At 37.8% G+C, this 17,349-nt stretch overlaps 3 protein-coding genes across 4 annotated transcripts; all 3 read right to left on the minus strand.

Annotated features, from left to right (window-relative positions):
* Positions 1-8,188, minus strand: LOC140799703 (uncharacterized). Its single transcript, XM_073154142.1, has 14 exons — positions 7,879-8,188; positions 7,652-7,794; positions 7,410-7,571; positions 6,665-6,795; positions 5,395-5,515; positions 5,030-5,301; positions 4,216-4,340; positions 3,572-3,615; positions 2,707-2,838; positions 2,181-2,258; positions 1,085-1,167; positions 818-940; positions 465-525; positions 1-383 (listed from the first exon to the last, which is right to left on the minus strand). The coding sequence occupies exons 1-14, from the start codon at positions 8,009-8,011 to the stop codon at positions 234-236; spliced, it is 1,758 nt and encodes a 585-aa protein (XP_073010243.1). The 5' UTR covers positions 8,012-8,188; the 3' UTR covers positions 1-233.
* Positions 8,189-11,418: 3,230 nt separating this feature from the next.
* Positions 11,419-12,899, minus strand: LOC140799704 (metalloendoproteinase 5-MMP-like). The gene has a single exon (XM_073154144.1). It carries the CDS (start codon positions 12,766-12,768, stop codon positions 11,593-11,595), a length of 1,176 nt encoding a protein of 391 aa, XP_073010245.1. The 5' UTR covers positions 12,769-12,899; the 3' UTR covers positions 11,419-11,592.
* A 1,321-nt stretch (positions 12,900-14,220) lies between these two features.
* LOC140799705 (uncharacterized) lies at positions 14,221-17,346 on the minus strand. Of its 2 annotated transcripts, XM_073154145.1 has the most exons (8): positions 17,278-17,346; positions 16,765-17,067; positions 16,477-16,675; positions 16,004-16,113; positions 15,631-15,709; positions 15,474-15,541; positions 14,932-14,998; positions 14,221-14,641 (listed from the first exon to the last, which is right to left on the minus strand). In XM_073154145.1, the coding sequence occupies exons 1-8, from the start codon at positions 17,341-17,343 to the stop codon at positions 14,529-14,531; spliced, it is 1,005 nt and encodes a 334-aa protein (XP_073010246.1). In that variant the 5' UTR covers positions 17,344-17,346; the 3' UTR covers positions 14,221-14,528. The 2 variants fall into 2 exon arrangements, with proteins under 2 accessions (XP_073010246.1, XP_073010247.1); XM_073154146.1 differs by lacking the exon at positions 14,932-14,998.
* Between the last annotated feature and the right edge of the window lie 3 nt (positions 17,347-17,349).

Raw genomic sequence — 17,349 nt, forward strand, 5'->3', positions numbered from 1 at the left:
TCATCAGTAAAACTATAGCATTAATCATCAGTAGCATTTACAATGAAAAGAGTTACATTCGATTCCCTTACAGCATGAGGAAATATAAGGGTAGATGAGAAGATATAATAATTGTACAGTCTTCATACCTTCTGTCTCCTATAACCCACAGATCTAGTATGGTTGCTATCAACTAACCATCCCCAACTATGACCAAAATAAATAAATAAATAAATAATGAGAAAACAATTTTCTCATACAATTGCTAAGGAATTGGACATTGATCTTCTACCTACAATAGCTGGTAAAGACTTTCTTCGCTGCTTGGCACACTTGATATACTCCTCGATAGGTGGAAGAGTTGCTTCGCCTTTTTCATCCTTTGGGGCTTGCCCTCTTATCAACTGTCATTCATCAAATAATATAGAGAATCAAACATCAGAGACAACACAGCGGGTAATAAAATGCAAGGAATATTACCGCACCTTTGATGCCCAATGCCTTTCTGCTTGTTGGCACACATCCTTGATATCTCTTCCAGACATTCTACAACCATAGGACATAAGTCATTACTCTCAGTAAAATTAAAGTAGTCATTAGTGAGCATCACAAATGCAATCTCATAATGTTAGAATATCCCCAGGTTGATAATGAATCTAAACCAAAAATAAAAGCAGGTGGACCCAGTTGATATTCCATTCAAGTGACTGGATCAATTTCACATTATAATTTGCACAAGCAAGGAAAGCATGATGTTAATAAGACTCGGCAAAATGAGAAACAGAGAATACACAAAACTATGCTTGGTGGTGTTGTGAACCAATCATTGAGCACTTACTCTTCCGTAACCAAGGCAAACTGAACCAATTCAGTCTTCTTTAAGTGTTTTGCATACTGCGCTGCTATTTCCTCACGAGTTTGTTGATCAGGTAAGGCAAAAGAAATCACAGAATCAAAGCGGCTGCAAAAGAATATCACATTAATCCATACAGTACAAAATATCACTCTTATGTTCAATAATAGCAGAAAGAAAGTGAAAGCACGGTTCAGGCAAAACTCAGTAAACTTGACATAACCATATATGGAGAAAGGGAAAAGAATCTACCTAATAAGAGCGGGATCAAGGTCTTCCTTTCGATTTGTTGCAGCTATAACCACCGTGCGTCTTTCTTGTTCAAAGCCATCAATCTTCACAGAAAGAAGCACGTGTCACTATGGAAACACACATCTAGAAAAAGGGATAGGAGGTCAAAAGGATGGATATGTCTGCAAGAATTGAAGCAGAACTATCGAACTAAAAAAAAGAAGGAAGCTCTCAAGAGATGCTAGTGTGAGGGGGTTGTCTTCCTACTGAAGTCTATTGTGAGATGTAGACGAAAAATATAAGGTAATGTATAGCTCCACTGGTCTGTATGATGATATCAATTCTGATAGCTTGATCTTCAATTGCCATTCAAAGATTTAAAATAGCCCTGTGCTTTGTGACACCAGGTCAGCACAAGAATTATCTATAATTGCACAGGATTTACCTCTCAGATGTCACTCCACCCTCTATAATTGCACAGGATTTGCCGGAAAAAAAAACTAGGGTTTTCTAGTTGAGGTTTTGAATTTGACAGGTTTCTTCCAAGGATAAAAGTAAAATTATTCTAGAAATCAGGGTTGTGTCAAGCTGGATGTAGACTTTTATCTGGTTCAAACCAAACTGCTATTCACAATAAAGGCTCTTCTTTATCAGGTCAGGAAGGTGAGTGCGACCCAAAACCTGACTCAGTATATGAAACCTTATCACATCCTCCCACAATGCACCCGCCTGGTTCATCGTGCCTCCTTCCTCTTGTCCTTTTCCCCCTGTTTCTCCATCCCTTGTTTTGCCATCATCAATGTGCACACCACCTATGCCGCCTCTCTCACCCAATTTCACCTCTCCCCTCCCCTAATATGAACTTTTACCTCTGGTCATGCTAGTTGCTCCTTTGTGTGATTAATCTAGTAATGCTATTCTATGAACAAAATACACAAACAGTTAAGCCTTTACCAACATAAGAATCACAGAATGCAAACATTTGATCGGATAAATATAAAACAGATCTGGAAATTGTGGAATTTCTTTCACCTGCTGCAGTAATTACAGTAAAAACATTACTGAGAGATAAATCAGGGTCAGTATCTGAACTGGAGAAGGAAAGATAAAATCCCACCTGCCGCAATATTACTGATAAAATCCTTCTTGTAGCCTCATGCATTTCACTATCCCGAGCAACAGCAAAAGAATCAACCTATAATAAAAGTCAAATAGGCTTTGATATGAGATGTTAAATCAAAATCAGTTCTTGAATCTATAACTACTGGCCACTGTAGAAAAACAAGGATAAAAGTTCATAAAAATATCTCCAGATTAATCCATATAACATCATATTCATCCAGAGATATATGCATATACATGAAGAGATTACCTCCAATTAAAGGAGTACAATACAAATGAGTTTATAAACATACAGCTATTGCATTGTACTTTCTCCTCAGTTGTTGGATTACTAAAATAAGCAACTATATAAATCTATTTTATTCTCAACATTACTTAAAATAGCATATAAAATATTCATACACATTGACAGATATACTTATTATATATATATATATATATATATATATATATATATATATATATATCCGATAATCTTTCTTGGGTCAAACCATAATAACTATTTAAGTAAGGTTACATACCTCATCTAGAAAAATAATAGCTCCATTCGGAAGCTCATTAGCAAGAGAAAAAACAGAACCCATTAATCGCTCACTTTCACCATAATATTTTGACATTATGATCTCCAATGGCACATATAGCAGTGGAACCCCCTAACATCACAAGAGGTAAACAAACATGTGCACAGGTTAATTAACTTTATAGTTGTGAAGCATATCAAAGGATGCTAAAAGATGGAGATTAGTAGCCAAAATACAATAATGCAATCATGCCTTGATAGGTATAATCAAATGTGTGCCCTTTCCAAATGCACTGGAACAAATTATATATATAAAGAAAGTTGGTGAGGTTTGAACTCATGACCTCCTGAAACTCTAGTACCAATAGTCCTTGCTCACTCCCTCCCTCTCTCTCCCTCCCCCTCTCTCTGTGTATATATGTATGTATGTTTTGTGTATAAAATGATTCATGTATCAAACATTCGGCAACTAAGAACAACATTATTTAGAATAGCACACATGGAAGATAAATTACGTGAGAATCCACTAAGTTAGTTTGGGTATGCAGAATAGAGACCACATCTTGCACGCTGACTTAATTCATCTAAAATGCACCTTTGAGAAAGGGAAAGAATGGTAGATAAATTTTCATGAGAAAGTAGCATTTGCTCGTAAGATGGATTGAATCTCTTAACAGCATGCATGCATCAAGTAGGGCCTACCACCTACCTAAATTTTCTTCATACAACAAATACAAGTAGTTTACTGAGAAAACACAGCATACATAAAAAGAAAATAATTACTTACGAATGACTTATCAACAATCCTAAGCATAAAGGAGAGCATGAAGCATATGAATTCTGCTTACAAAAGAACAAAACCATACCGCTTGCTTTGCAATAACTCGAGCAGAAGATGTCTTACCAGTCCCTGAAATCCATATTGAATGAATGATAAGTTAGACAAACTATGGCATGGTCAGTTCTAGCAATTTATGTATAAAATCTAGAAATAATTTGAACTGATAAAGAGTGGTTGCAGAGATGCATACATATATCTGTGGTTTAGCCACAATGCAATAACACCATATAATCAAAATAGTGGTACCACATGCTTTCTTCATTATGCAAACACATCTCAAATGGAGGTTATCCCAAAAAAAAATGATGGACGTGTATAATATTAGTTGTTTGATGTAACTTCCTAAATGGGTTTAATTGGGGCACCATTTAGTTCCCACTTCTCTGAAAAAAAGAAGAGTAACTCCCCAAATGGTGCTGCCTTCAGTATACAAATGATGCACCGAAGTCCAAACTACAAGCAAACTAATGAACTAAACATCTGCATAGATTTGTTTCAAATTCCAACTACATATGCATAGACTCATGTTCAGTAGACAGAAAGATACAGTCATGGATTTGGCCACACAATTAATATGCTTTTTGTGTGGAGGAAATTCAACATGCATTAAACAGTCTCTCATTTCCTGAGGCTGAATAACTTTTCCATTATATTCCAATTGACCACTACCTGGTGGACCTTCAAAAAGGACAGCCCGAGGTCGATTTGTCTCAAATTTGTAACGTGTTCCACGAGCAATATCATCATATACTTCAGGACTTCGTAACGCCAAAAGTATGGTGTCCTCTATCTCCCTATGAAGTCAAAAGGTTACCATGTTATACACATGGACAACACAACTGGAAGTTTATAAGAAATATAATGCAAAAAGATCTATTAAAAATTAGTGGGACCTACATCACAATCCAAATATATTGCACCTGCAAATGGAGAGCTTGTACCAATTAAATTACAAATGCAACAAAAGTTTTTTAAGTCAAACACATCAACCACATTTTGGTGCCAAAATCTAGTGCTACTTTAAACAAATGAGTATCAATAATGTTACAAAATATGCCACAAAAAAAAAAAAAATTTCCACAACAAGTGACCTTACTGAACGACCTTCACTATATCCAGCCGAATCACATGAAATAATACTATATTTACATTCTCAAATACGGGTATAATACATGATAATGATAGACTACTGCAAAGAAAAAGTACTTTGCAGCTCCATGTGGTCTCAAGGAATCAAGTACAGAAACAACCTTCATCCTTAGAAGTAAGCATCAAAGAGCATGCAAATAAGGAACCAATATTAGACTATCTTATACGAGCCCCATAGATTATCTCTTTCTAGCTTCTCAGTTATCAAACAATACAAGCCCGCAAGTAAAAGAATAAATATGAAGTGAAACTCAAATTCATCTGTTAGTGAGTCTACGTGAAAGTCAAAAGACAAACTAGCGAGCGGAAAAAAAAAATTATAACCTGACCATACCGTTTTTGTTGATCATATCCTGCAATGTCTTCCCATAGTATTGTACCATCCATGGGAATGCTAGATGTTTCATCATATCCATATACTCTAACTCCCATGGCCTCCAAAGCAGATAATGATTTTTCCATCGAAGGCATCTGCTTAGCACCATGACCATTTTCTTTTCTAGACGTGTGTCCTTTTGGGTTCCTTCTACCAGCTACTTTTAGTGCACTGGCTAGAGCATCAAGTTCTTTCAAACTAAAACTGCCTTTCTTTATGAACTCAATCTCCTGAAAAAAATATACAACTAATAGATAATTAAAGTGAAAAAGGTGAATTGGGTGTGAGTTTCTGATGGTTTTTAAAGTGAAAAAAGGACTAACAGAATATCCAGAAGCAACAAGTGACTCAAAAATCAAAACACAGAACTCGTCCTCAAGCTTTTCTCCTCCATCTTCTTTCATCTTTTCAAGGGGATTCAACGTTATTTGCCATGCAGCTGCACTGAAATAGAAGCACATAATTAATTAAAGTACATGTTAACAAATTAAGATAATCAAAGTGATACAACAACGAGTTAAGAATCTAGTAAATGTTAGATATACCATTTAGTTAAGATAAAGTGATAGACAGTTAGAGAACTAATACAGTACCTAGAATCTGCAGGCAACGCATGTTATTCACCATTAGCAAGACCCAATGAAACATGTAGCTTGGAAAACTCTCAAAGAAATTTGATAACTGTCAACTTGGACAAAATGTAGCATTTTTAGAATATAGTTTTCCCAACTCTTCCTTCCCTTCCCTCCCTTCCCTCCTTTGATTCAGTCTACATAAGCAATTGTGCAACAAGAGGCCGGGATACCGCCATGCCACGGCTCTTAAATCCCTGGTCTGTCATACGTGCATATACCATGATAAAAGATTTCCAATTCAGCACCCAGTCCCTCAATTTACCACTTAAATTCCTTATCTACTCACAGATTCTCTATATGTCTTCCAATTTACAAACTTGTACAATTTGCATGAGCACATTGAGTACGTACAATAGAAAGATGGTTTTGAATAATGATCAATTCTGTACACACAAGCACATACAGACAGATCCGCAGCCCTCACAAGCCACAGCACTGAACATGTTCCCATAAATAGATGTGCCACTCTATGTTGCTTTCTAATTTCAGTGTGCACTCTATGCAAATAAATTGATCATTTTTTTCCTTTAATGTGGATTCAATAGATAATGTATAGAAAGATGCTAGTTAAATAGGCAAAGAGAATAGCATAACTTGAGAAAATATAGTAGATAGAAAAAGTTCAATGAAATAGCAACATGTCACATAGATGAAAAATATTATTCAGAAACTTCTGAAGTATATGTCGCTATTTGACATCTTTGTATATCATATGGCAACCAAACCTATTGGTTGCGAATTGGTTCGTCAATAATAGCTACAAAAAATAAACATGACTAGCATAACTCGTGTTAACTTTGAGAGTAGATTTCCAACAAGTTATAGGCATAATTTGTCAATATACATGCATCTAGTTGAAATTCAAAATGCCTTTGTTCACAGATTACTAGAAGTCTAAAGAATTATCATATATACTCACTAAAAAGGTAAATAGTTAAACATTGTAATCCCTTCAAACCTGTCCCAAGCGCGCAACAACATTTCTGAACCATCAGCATGCTGCTCAGCTTTAAGCCCGAGATGTGTCACAAGATCGACAATAACATGCGACAACTCACTTCTTGGAGGAACGTAGAACTTCACAACGACCTATTACATTTATGCAATCATTCAGCAGGACAAACTGTGTTTTAATTTTTGAAAATTGAAATCCAGAGAAAATGATTTTCAACAAAGAATTGACATAATTTTCCATTAAAAACATCTTTTTCTGCATAAGATTGACATATATCCAACATTCATCTATGTAATACTACACGAGACCAAAAGGTTTGATAGGTTATCTTATACCAGTACTCTAGTGCACCCTATATCATGTCATTAATCCTACTATATTAACTTCAAACATATGTCATCTATATCATCTTGACATCAAGTACTTGATTAGCCAATTTTAGAGTACTAACCTCACTCCGTGTGGCAAATTTAACAACTCTTATACTGTTACATATACCAGATTCCCCCATTATTGTTATGTTAACAAGTCTTACATTTGCAGGCTGATTGTGGTAATAACCACAATGACTCCATGTAAAGTTTTCCCTCAGTAAAGACACCTTCCTATCCTAGTGGTTACCGCTTAACCAATCATGTAGATGCGAATTCGGGTATAGTGATCATCAACAAATCTACCACTTCATTCAAGAGTGAAACAAACAATATCATATCATAAAAAGACTAATCAAGAGATAAAAACAGAGAACCTTTTGACCCCTCACAAAAACACTGAAGGCCGGGTACGAGCCACGTTCCATTCCCTTGCTTCGAAGCAACTCCTCTATCCGCTTCCTTTCTTGCCTAGCTAATTCCAGCAAGTAATCTGGAATCTTCACAGGAGCTGACGAACTTTGATTCTTGTCAGCTTCCTGCACAATATCCACTCCCTCGTTACAAATAATTCATAAGAAACTTTCAACAGGCAATCAAAAGAAAGGAACAACTTGACCTCATCGGCGTCGGCATAAGCGAGCTGCACCGATCCGAAACCGAAAGCTCCCATCAAGAAGGCGGCCGGTAGAAACGAATAAATCAACCGGTGGGATTCCGTTCTCGGGGTCGTAGAGGGATCGACGAGAAGATCGGATGGCCCTGTATGAGATCAAGACAAGAAGTATTCGTGGAAGAAGAAGAAAAACAAGAGAGCGAAACAGTATAAGAGAGAAGAGAGCTTACGAAGAAATCGAGGCCGGTGAAGGATATCGGAGAGAGGGGAAGGCGAGGAGCAGCTTGAAGCCGATCGCACTGCCGGACGCCATTGGAGTCTCGGCCTCGCCAGGCGCGAAATCTTCGTTAGGTTCGAGATCATAGCGAGGGTTTGGGGGAGAGGGGGATTAGCAATGGAGTTGTTAAACCCTTCTCTTTTCTCCTCTTCTTTGGTTCTCCTCCTCAGCGCCGAATCGAACGGAATGGCATCGCTGCTGCTTTCGCTCCACAATCTTGAAACCGGTGCCTCCTCGCCCAAGAGATTAGCGTTACACGGGAGACGGCGCCGATATCGCAATGGATGACCGGCTTTGTTATTTGGTAAGTAGTCGCGTGACATGCACGTGCTGTTTTTAGGACTAACCGAACCAAAAAATTGTTCAACGCACTATATTCTTCAAAAAAAAAATCGGAGAAATTTATCGAAAGCATCCTATATTTTACTTTTTAATATTATTTTATATTCTACCATACGAATTTATCATTATAAGTAGATTAATTATTTAAATATAGTTTCTTAACATGCAAATATAATATAAATAAGTTGAATTAATTATAGATACAAAATGAGCTCAACACTTTTAAATAAGTTGTAAATAAAAGCAGAGAGGTAACAAATGAGAAAGTATTTTAAGTGTGTTAAGTTTTTATTTATAAAAGTAAAATATTAAAAATAAACCTAGAAGTTGAGTAACAAATTTCCATGTAATAGTGTTGTAATGATGAGAGAGAACAACCTTCGAGTATTTTGACAAATTTTTAGCAAATTTTTATCTCATTTTCTCAAAAAATGTATCTGACGTGGCGTGGCCCCCGCGACTCAATAGTCAGTGCCACTTGCATGAGCGCCACGTGTTGGCAGTAAACATCTGCCACGTATCAACAAGATTCTAATCTTATCCACGTGCATCTCAATTATCCTCTCTCCCTCTCCCAAGCCGTTCTTATACACCTCGCCATGGCGAAATTTACCATCTGAACGAATCCAGTTAGGACTTGGGAGATCGATGAGAGGCCTCTTCGTCCACCATGGGCTTTGCCCCTCCATGCTCAATAAATCCTTTATAATTCATCCTTCGTTTGCCAAAATTTTCAATCTACGGGTATATATATATATATATATATATATATATATATATGTATGTATGTATGATCTTCTTTAATTTCCCAACGTACTCATTTGCTTGTTTGCCAAAAATTCTCAGTTTTCAAGTGAGAATGAGGAGGATACATTCGGAGAGGTCGCAGGGAAGGCGAGATCAACGGCTGAGGAGTTCTTGAGGCAGGCGAAGGAGAAGTCTGATGAGATTGGCCAAAGTGCTAAGGAAACTTGGGAGGAAACAAAGGAAGCCGTGGTAGGGGAGTCGAAGGAAGAGAAGGAGAAGTTTAAGGAGAAGGTTGAGAAGGGTAATTACGATAAGATGGGTCGTGATTAGTGTTCATTTTTCACTTAATCGGGCGTTGTAATACTTCTTTTTTTGGTCATATTTATGGTCTTATATGAATGGGTTAAATGCATTTTACTCCCTGTTCTATATCAAAATCACTTGCCAATATAAACAGTTTATGTTTTGTGGAAAAATCTAATCGTTTTATGTGAGAATTTATGAGATAAAAGTGAAAGTACAGAGGCTAAAATATATTTAAACAATGGATTAACTACAAAATACGTACATATAATACACAAATAATTAATGAAACAAAAAGTAGCAGGGGGATGCAGTTGGATGGATTAGTTCTTCTGAGTCTTCTTCTGGTACTTGTTCTTGATCCACTGAAAGCCAAGAGTAGTGCCTTCCTTCACCTTCCTGAGCCCAGTTGAGGTAATAGTCTTCGTCTTCTCCATGCCATTCTTCTTGTTGCTAACCTTCTTGGTTTGGGCTGCCGGAATCGGATCGCCGCCGTAATCCCACTGATCCGCCCACGACGTACCAAAGGAGTTGCTTCTCTCCATTAATGGCTAAGATAAGAGAACTGGAAAGATAGAAGAGGGATATATATATATATGAGGATGTTTGGTAATGGAGAAGTACTTTGAAAACTTTGTTTATTTATAGGAAGGGGGAGTAGACAGCTAGGAACAATGAACTAGATTGGAGGTTGGCAATATATATAGAACACATGCATTTGAACACATAAAGAGAGTTGAAAGTCTTAATACGAAGGTTCCATTAGTAATAAGATATGAACCTAATTATGAAGCATTCATTCTCTTTTTTTCCTCAAGTTGGTCACTGCTTGCGTTACCGATAACAAACCAAATCAACACGGTATTGAGAGGTCGACTAGTATTTTTTTTTTTTTTTAAATTAAATTCTTTTGATAGTAGAGAGAGTCTAGAAGCAAGTGGGAATGGAGAATTTGGGGAAGTCAAAAGAACAGGACGTAACAGTGACCATATTACTTGTCCTTTTCTCATTGTCAAAATTAAAGGATAAATTTTAAAGGATCTTATAACCCATAGGACCACTAGGCATAGTTGAAATGGTTCATAAAATTGTTGATATTTTAAAAAAGTTTCATAAGGAGGCCCATTTTGATAAAAGAAAATCAAAAGAACATAACGTAAGTATACATATATTATTTTATAATGACCTCGTTAGTTTTCTTTTACGTTGTCAAAATTAGAAGAAAGGACTGCGCACATAGACATCATTTTCGTAGCTTAGAAGGCTTATAATCTTATCCAGATTTTTTATAATAGTAACAAGATCAACCAGAACAACTCGAAGAATAATTCGACCAACACCGAGTTATATATATATGTTATATATATGGATCTTGTACTCTATATATGTACTATCCTATACCACACATATAGATCTTGTGGATCATATATATTCGTATGGTCTTCTGTTCAAAAATCAATAAAATAAGGCTGTTAAATTTCACTGGATGAGTACACTAAAATCCAACCTCATTTATAACTATAAGCTCATTATTTGTAATTTGGATGGACTAAATTCATTTTCCTACCCTGAATTTTTATTTATTTTTGTGTATCGGTATCGGTATCTATTTGTGCACCTTTGATTAAGTCTTAACAATTAAAATTTTCATCCAAAATGAACAATACTTATGACTTTTTAATTAAAAATATTTTCAATTTGAATAAAAATTATTTTACCTCCGTAAACATATTTTGTATCAATAAGCCACCCTTTTTTTTTTGTTTCGATACATATTTATTTAGCAAATGCAGTAGCATTAAATTTATTTTGTTATCTATGTCATGTATTTATAATTTAGTTAATAGAGCAGGTTAGGAGTGGACTATATTTGTCCTTTATAATTTTGTTATGGGATTTTTTAATTTCATACTTTGTTATGTGTTTATCACTTTATAGTTGACTCACTTTCTGAAATATCATTCAGAATTACACTTATATCTGCATTAGATTTTCAAAGTACAATCCAAATAGGATGTTATCTATAATTTAATGAAAAAAAAAAATAAAAATAGTGAAAAAGACAGTCTATAAACCAAAATAAAAACATTAGTCTAGGGTGTGAAATGGGGAAAAAAAATCAAAATTTATTAATATCATCAGTATGTCTACCTAATAACCAAAACAATCGAATCTAAACACAAAATATACAAGAAATTAAGAATAAAAAACTATATGAATCCCCAACTAATAAAGAAAAAAGTAAAACAAAAACAAAAGAAGAGCATGCAAGCAACTACAGCCCAAAGACACCAACTGCTATTCCAACTACTATCGATGGGCCCCACAAACTCCTCGTCTTCCTCCTCCCTTCTCCTCCGCCTCCGCTCGAATCCATCTCCCTACTTGTACTACTCGACGGCGCCACCCCTTTATAATTCGGGTTGCTCCCGTACAAGCTCTGTATCCCATTCACGTCATCGCTCGCCAGCTCTACCTTCTTCGTCCTCGTCTTTATCGTCGGGTACATCACCGCATCCGACACCGCCGAGTGCCCGAGCCCGAGCAGGTGCCCGATCTCGTGCACCGCCACCGACTCCAGATCTATCGCCACGCTGGAGGACGCCGTCGACACGTCGCCATCCGCCACCCAGTCCTCCGCGGCGTCCAGGTGGAACCTCCCGTCCGTCGGCGAGAACGCGTGGGCCAACGTGCCCAACGGACCGTCGAACGGCTCGCCGTCGCCGTGGGATCCGGAGTAGAACCCGATGGTGATGTCGGCGTCGGACTCCGAGGAGGTCTCGGTGAACGTCAGCGTCGTGGCGGCGGCCCAGTGGGCGAACGCGCGGGAGAAGACGGCGCTGAGGACGGAGGCGTCGTAGGAGGAGGAGGAGATGTCGGTGAGCGCGTACTTGAGCTCGCGCTTCGAGGTCGGCCAGGTCGGATTACCCGGGAAGTAGGCGTAGAGGTGACGGCCGTGGGTGGCGGAAGAGTTGATCATGGAGGAAGTGCCATTTATTATATCCGCAACGCCGCACCGAGGGATGATCATCTGGTTGATGGTGGATAGATCGAGCTCACCGGTGGCGTTGAGGCCGAAGTTTTCCTGGTAGGTGCGGAGTGCAGCCTCCAGAGCGTCGTCGAAGCTGTCAGAGAAGTTGGACGACGGTGGAGGGGTGGAAAGATAGCCGAAGTGGTTGAGGTAGTTCTTGAGGTTGGAGAGCCCGGGGCGGTCCTCACCGGCACGGCAGCCGGAGAGGTTGAGGAAGGGGAGCCAAGGGTTGTTAATTTTCGACAAGTCCGGGAAGGCAGAGGCGGATGTAGCAACACAGAGGAAGGCAAGAAAAAGGAGGAGAGAAGTGTGGGTGGTCATGGCTGAGGGTTTGCGGAGAGAATTGTGGGGGAGAGAGAGAGAAGAGAGGAGAGGGGAAAAGAGTTTCTCATGAGGTGGGTTTAAGGAAGAGATGTACATGTCAAACAAGGCTGCCTACTTAGGCCGGCGGCGGAGTGTTGTCTTGGTCTCTCTTTCTTTGGTCAAAGGTTATTTATGTACTTGTCATGTCGTGGACGTTATCGTGGTCTTGTATCATTTTATTTATTTTATATTTCGTGACTCGTACAACCTAATAAAAGACCCAATAGGAGAATTCTTGTTACAATCTAATAGCTTTGGGCAGCATGCAACGTCGTTCTCATCGGCACTAAAACAATATATTGAGTTATTTCTAGATAAGTTCGATGAAGTCAATGCATCAATGAGTGTTGCAACAAACATTGCAGATGAGAGGAGCCGATTCGGAAGAATTCAAGATTACAAGCAACCTGGAATGCGTATTTAGCCCGAAGTCGTTGCATAAATTTAGACTAAAATATCAATGAATGCATAGGCAAGCAAACAGGAGCATGGATGAGAAGCAGAATATAATACATGGCTCGAAAACAAAGAGGGAAAATTTATCTAATTAAAAGAACTTGATGGTATAAATAGTTACATCTGGCCTGCAATCGCCTGGAATCATTAACATAGATACTGTCAAAGTTGTCCATTTTAACTTTATGTTCTCCTTGTACTCTATATTTAACCCGATGCCAGACCTACTTGAAACAACTGTGGATGTCAAAGTAAGGTCCAACTAGTTAACATAAAGTAACAGGAAACATTTTCCATACCCCAGGCCCAGGTACATAAAAGCATGAATCTTGCATTAATTTCAACTTACGTAAAATTTTCAGGCACTGGCCTGCAACCCAGGGCGTTATTAAAATGAGATGAGTTACGAGAATGAACAGAGGATACGCAGGGTAAAACCACTTTGAGGATTTCTGGCAGTCTGAAAGAATTTTTCAAACAATCAATTATGACATCTTCGAAATGGTCAGTTAGCTTGCAAAAAGGAAATTGGTTTGATAAACTGCCTAACCAGGAGACCCTGGAAAAACTTTTGTTGATAACGTCAAATTATCAAAATTCAAAACTAGGCACCTGGGCGTCCATGTGTATCCCATGCTCAATAGACTAATTGGAGGACTATTTATTTGGATCAAAGTTCAGACCTCTTGTTGAAAAAAAATGAAAGAGTAGATATGTATCTCTGTCTCATTCTTATTCTTTTACCAAAATGACAGAGTAGGTGCACTTGATATTAATAATCCTTACCAGTATCAAGATTCTTGACAAACCTGATATAAGTGACAGTAATACCTTCCCTAGTAATATAAATGTGGGATGATCTGCTAAAGTAGAGGATAATAAGAGCATTGATTTTATATTTAGTTTCATGTCAGTAGATTGGTAGAAGAAATAGATGAATATGTCACAAGTAGAACATCGTTTGCAGAATGGTCTTCAGCAAATAACCATGCATACCTTACAGGAACATATACCAGTGGAATTAGAACTTTTGAAATGAAAAACACAAACACAAAACAAAACCCAATCACCCACAGTGTGCAATTTGGAATTTTCTAAGTCCGAACAGAGAGTAGCTATCCTTCAATAAATCATGTTTACAAATGCAGGATAGTAGGTATGAAAGATTAGCTATCCTTCAATAAATCAAATTTCCAAATGTAGGATAGTAAGTATAAAAGATTTTCTTTAAAATTTGGAAATGAACATCTGATAATGGAACTCACAATGGCTTGTAGATATGGCTGTCACAGCGAGTCAAAATACTTGCTAGTCTTTGACGATATATGGTGGAGGTCAAGGTTAACTTCAACATTACCTTTTCATAGCGGCATTTTTGAGGGGATACCTGGATGACGTGGATATTTTCTTGGGGTGGTACCACCTTTCAAGCAGATAACAGCTGTTCGTTGTCCGAAAGGCCCATGTGATTCCACTGCAGTTAATAGAATCCCTCTAAGTTACATATAGATTGAATATCTAACTTAAATGCATTGAGATGGTAAACCATGTAGGACATTACAAAAGCTAGAACAGTTTGGTCACTTCAGATGAATGTACACATGCATGTGTGTGTATATACATATATGGCAGAACAGGAATATATATATACAATTATAAATGATAAAACCATTCCAGTCTCAAAAAAGCGGATCAAATACAGGATTGTCATTTACGCAAAGTTTATGTAATCATGATATCAAGGAACCAACAAGGACAATGTACCATCACAAAATTCTAAATTGGAAGCACCCAGTAGTCGAACTGCATTTTCCGCATTTCTAAGTTCTTCCTGCCCAACATAGAACAAAATAGATAGTGTGAAAACAAAGCTCAACAGAAATGTGGACTTTGAGAATGAAATTAAAGTCACAGGATATATAAATGAAATTGAGGTCTCAAGATGCCCATCAAGGTTTACTTCATAAATAGACAGAGACCCTTTATTTTTCCCACTACTATTTTCCAAATGGCAAGTTGTTATGAATTTCACAAGAATCAATAAATTTTTTTGGCATAAGTCAGTGATGGTTGGTTATCAACCATCGTGCCAAGTTCAGAATCACTGACGCATGGTGTTACGGATATTGTGCATAATAAAATTCGTAAACACAATAGATATACTGGCTTTTAGTGAAATTTACTTCCTCTAGTATGATGACTCAAGAAAACTTTGCGGGAAAGAGGTTCGTGAAAGAAAAAATAATGTGTCCAGGCATAAGGAAGAAAAATGTAAGATAAGTAAGAAATAAGATGGGAAAGATTACCTGTGGATTATAACCTTTTGCAGCAATGAACAAGCCACCAACACGAACGAGTGGGAGACAGTACTCAGCTATAATTAAGTGTTGTTAGTAAAAAGATGCACCAAAAGATTAACCTCCAACTTGATATACATGGATCACAACTTTAACTCAAGCAAACCTAGAATCCTCAGTTCTGCAACAGCTCTTGCAACTGCTACATCAAATTTCTCTCTGAAATCAAGACATTGGCCAGCATTCTGTCCTATAACAAATTTGAGTGAGATGTCCAGAACAAGATAAATAGAAAAAATACTAATATGTTACAACATATATAAAATTTAATATGATCCAGAATTCAGGTTCTATGTTTAGACAATTTAAACCCTTTTTTTTAACATGAATCCTATTCTGAGTATGTATATTCCATAATAAAAATTTGCAGTCTACAAAGGACCCACTCCTTAACATAGGCTTCAACAAGTTTCATAACTTCGGGAACAACTTTTAGCAACTGAGAAGTTTCACACATTCATAGTTAGGGAGAAAATTACCTCTGCTCTTTCACACAAGATGTCCACATTGGACAAGCCGACAAGCCCAATAACATGCTCCAAGAACAAGCACCGCTTTTGCATTGATTCTAAAAGCGTAAACTTCCAACCTGAAAAGCATAAAATTTATTAGTCCATCATAAGTAAAGTATAAGGCAGATAAATTTTAATTATATATGATGTTTATACCAAAGAGTGTATAACGTCCCTCTTTGACTATGGGATTCAATCATTACGAATTGATGCACCACATTAAGATCCTATCATGGAAATGCGCAAACCAATGAATGATCATCATATAGTTTACACTGATACCCAATTTAAGATCAGTTAGGTTAGTAGAATAACTATCGTCGGAAATGGAACACGAAAGCCAGGATTACATATTCAGCATTTATAAGAGAAACTCTTAATTTCCAATGAACCAAAAAGCTCGAAAAATAAAAAAATCCCCGATATGAAAAGGTTATCACCAGGGCGGGCAATGGCGAGAATTAACCCAGGGAGACCAGCACCGGATCCAACATCGACGAGATTAATCCCATCGCAAGAAGACGAGCTGCTACAATTGGCGATGTAAGCCCTCTGCAACGGCGAGAGGATGGCTAGGGAGTCTTCGACATGCCTCGCCATCACCTCGCTCTCCTCCTTCACCGCCGTAAGATTCATCCGCTACAAGGCAAAGAGTGAACCCCATCAACAACGAGATCGAGCAACAAAAGCTAAACAAGAGCGAGAAAGAGTCTAGGGTTTGGACCGACCTGATTCCATTGGAGAAGGGCGGAGACGTAGAGGGAGATTTGGTTCTTTTGGTGGGGAGAGAGGGTTTGGTAAGTAGCGGTGGAAGTCGCCGGCGAAGTAGTGGTATTATTGTGGTCAGGAGAAGCTGCGGAGAACGTGGCGGTGGTGGTTACAGTCTTGAGGAGAGAAGGGAGAGAGTGGTGACGGCGGTGGTAGTGAGAGTGAGAGTTGGAGAGGGTGGGAAAGACGATCCGGCTGCACCAAAGGGACGACAACATCCCCTTCCTTTGGCTCAGGACACTAAGGACAGCGTTCTGAGTGGCCTTCCGCCAACCCGATCCAAATTTATTTTTTTTGTTTAAAAATAAATCATAAGTAATATAATTAAATTTAATTACTCATAAGATGGATTTTTAAAGGATAATAAAAATAAAATAATAAAAATTTAAATTAATTAAACCCTAAATCTTAAATAAAATAAGCTCGGACTCACTGCAGGAACATGATAAGCTAAAGTTGAGATACATGTTCACCTCATCGACGATGATGCTTCGTCGAACTCTGAAGCTCGCTGACCCAGAAAAGTCTTTGCACACCATCTTCTT

The sequence above is a fragment of the Typha latifolia genome, chromosome 13 (genome assembly GCF_019914945.1).
Source record: "Typha latifolia isolate L0001 chromosome 13, TyphaL0001v2, whole genome shotgun sequence".
Taxonomy (NCBI): Eukaryota; Viridiplantae; Streptophyta; class Magnoliopsida; order Poales; family Typhaceae; genus Typha; species Typha latifolia.

Coding starts and splice junctions, on each gene's coding strand:
- LOC140799703 (XM_073154142.1), bottom strand. CDS start 8,011: ATGATCTCGAACCTAACGAAGATTTCGCGCCTGGCGAGGCCGAGACTC. Junction 1,168..2,180: donor TATCAGTAATATTGCGGCAG/GTGGGATTTTAT, acceptor CTTTCTGTGAAG/ATTGATGGCTTTGAACAAGA. Junction 384..464: donor AAAGGCATTGGGCATCAAAG/GTGCGGTAATAT, acceptor GATGAATGACAG/TTGATAAGAGGGCAAGCCCC.
- LOC140799704 (XM_073154144.1), bottom strand. CDS start 12,768: ATGTACATCTCTTCCTTAAACCCACCTCATGAGAAACTCTTTTCCCCT.
- LOC140799705 (XM_073154145.1), bottom strand. CDS start 17,343: ATGGTGTGCAAAGACTTTTCTGGGTCAGCGAGCTTCAGAGTTCGACGA. Junction 17,068..17,277: donor GAAGCATCATCGTCGATGAG/GTGAACATGTAT, acceptor GGTTGGCGGAAG/GCCACTCAGAACGCTGTCCT. Junction 15,542..15,630: donor TGCAGAACTGAGGATTCTAG/GTTTGCTTGAGT, acceptor ACTTAATTATAG/CTGAGTACTGTCTCCCACTC.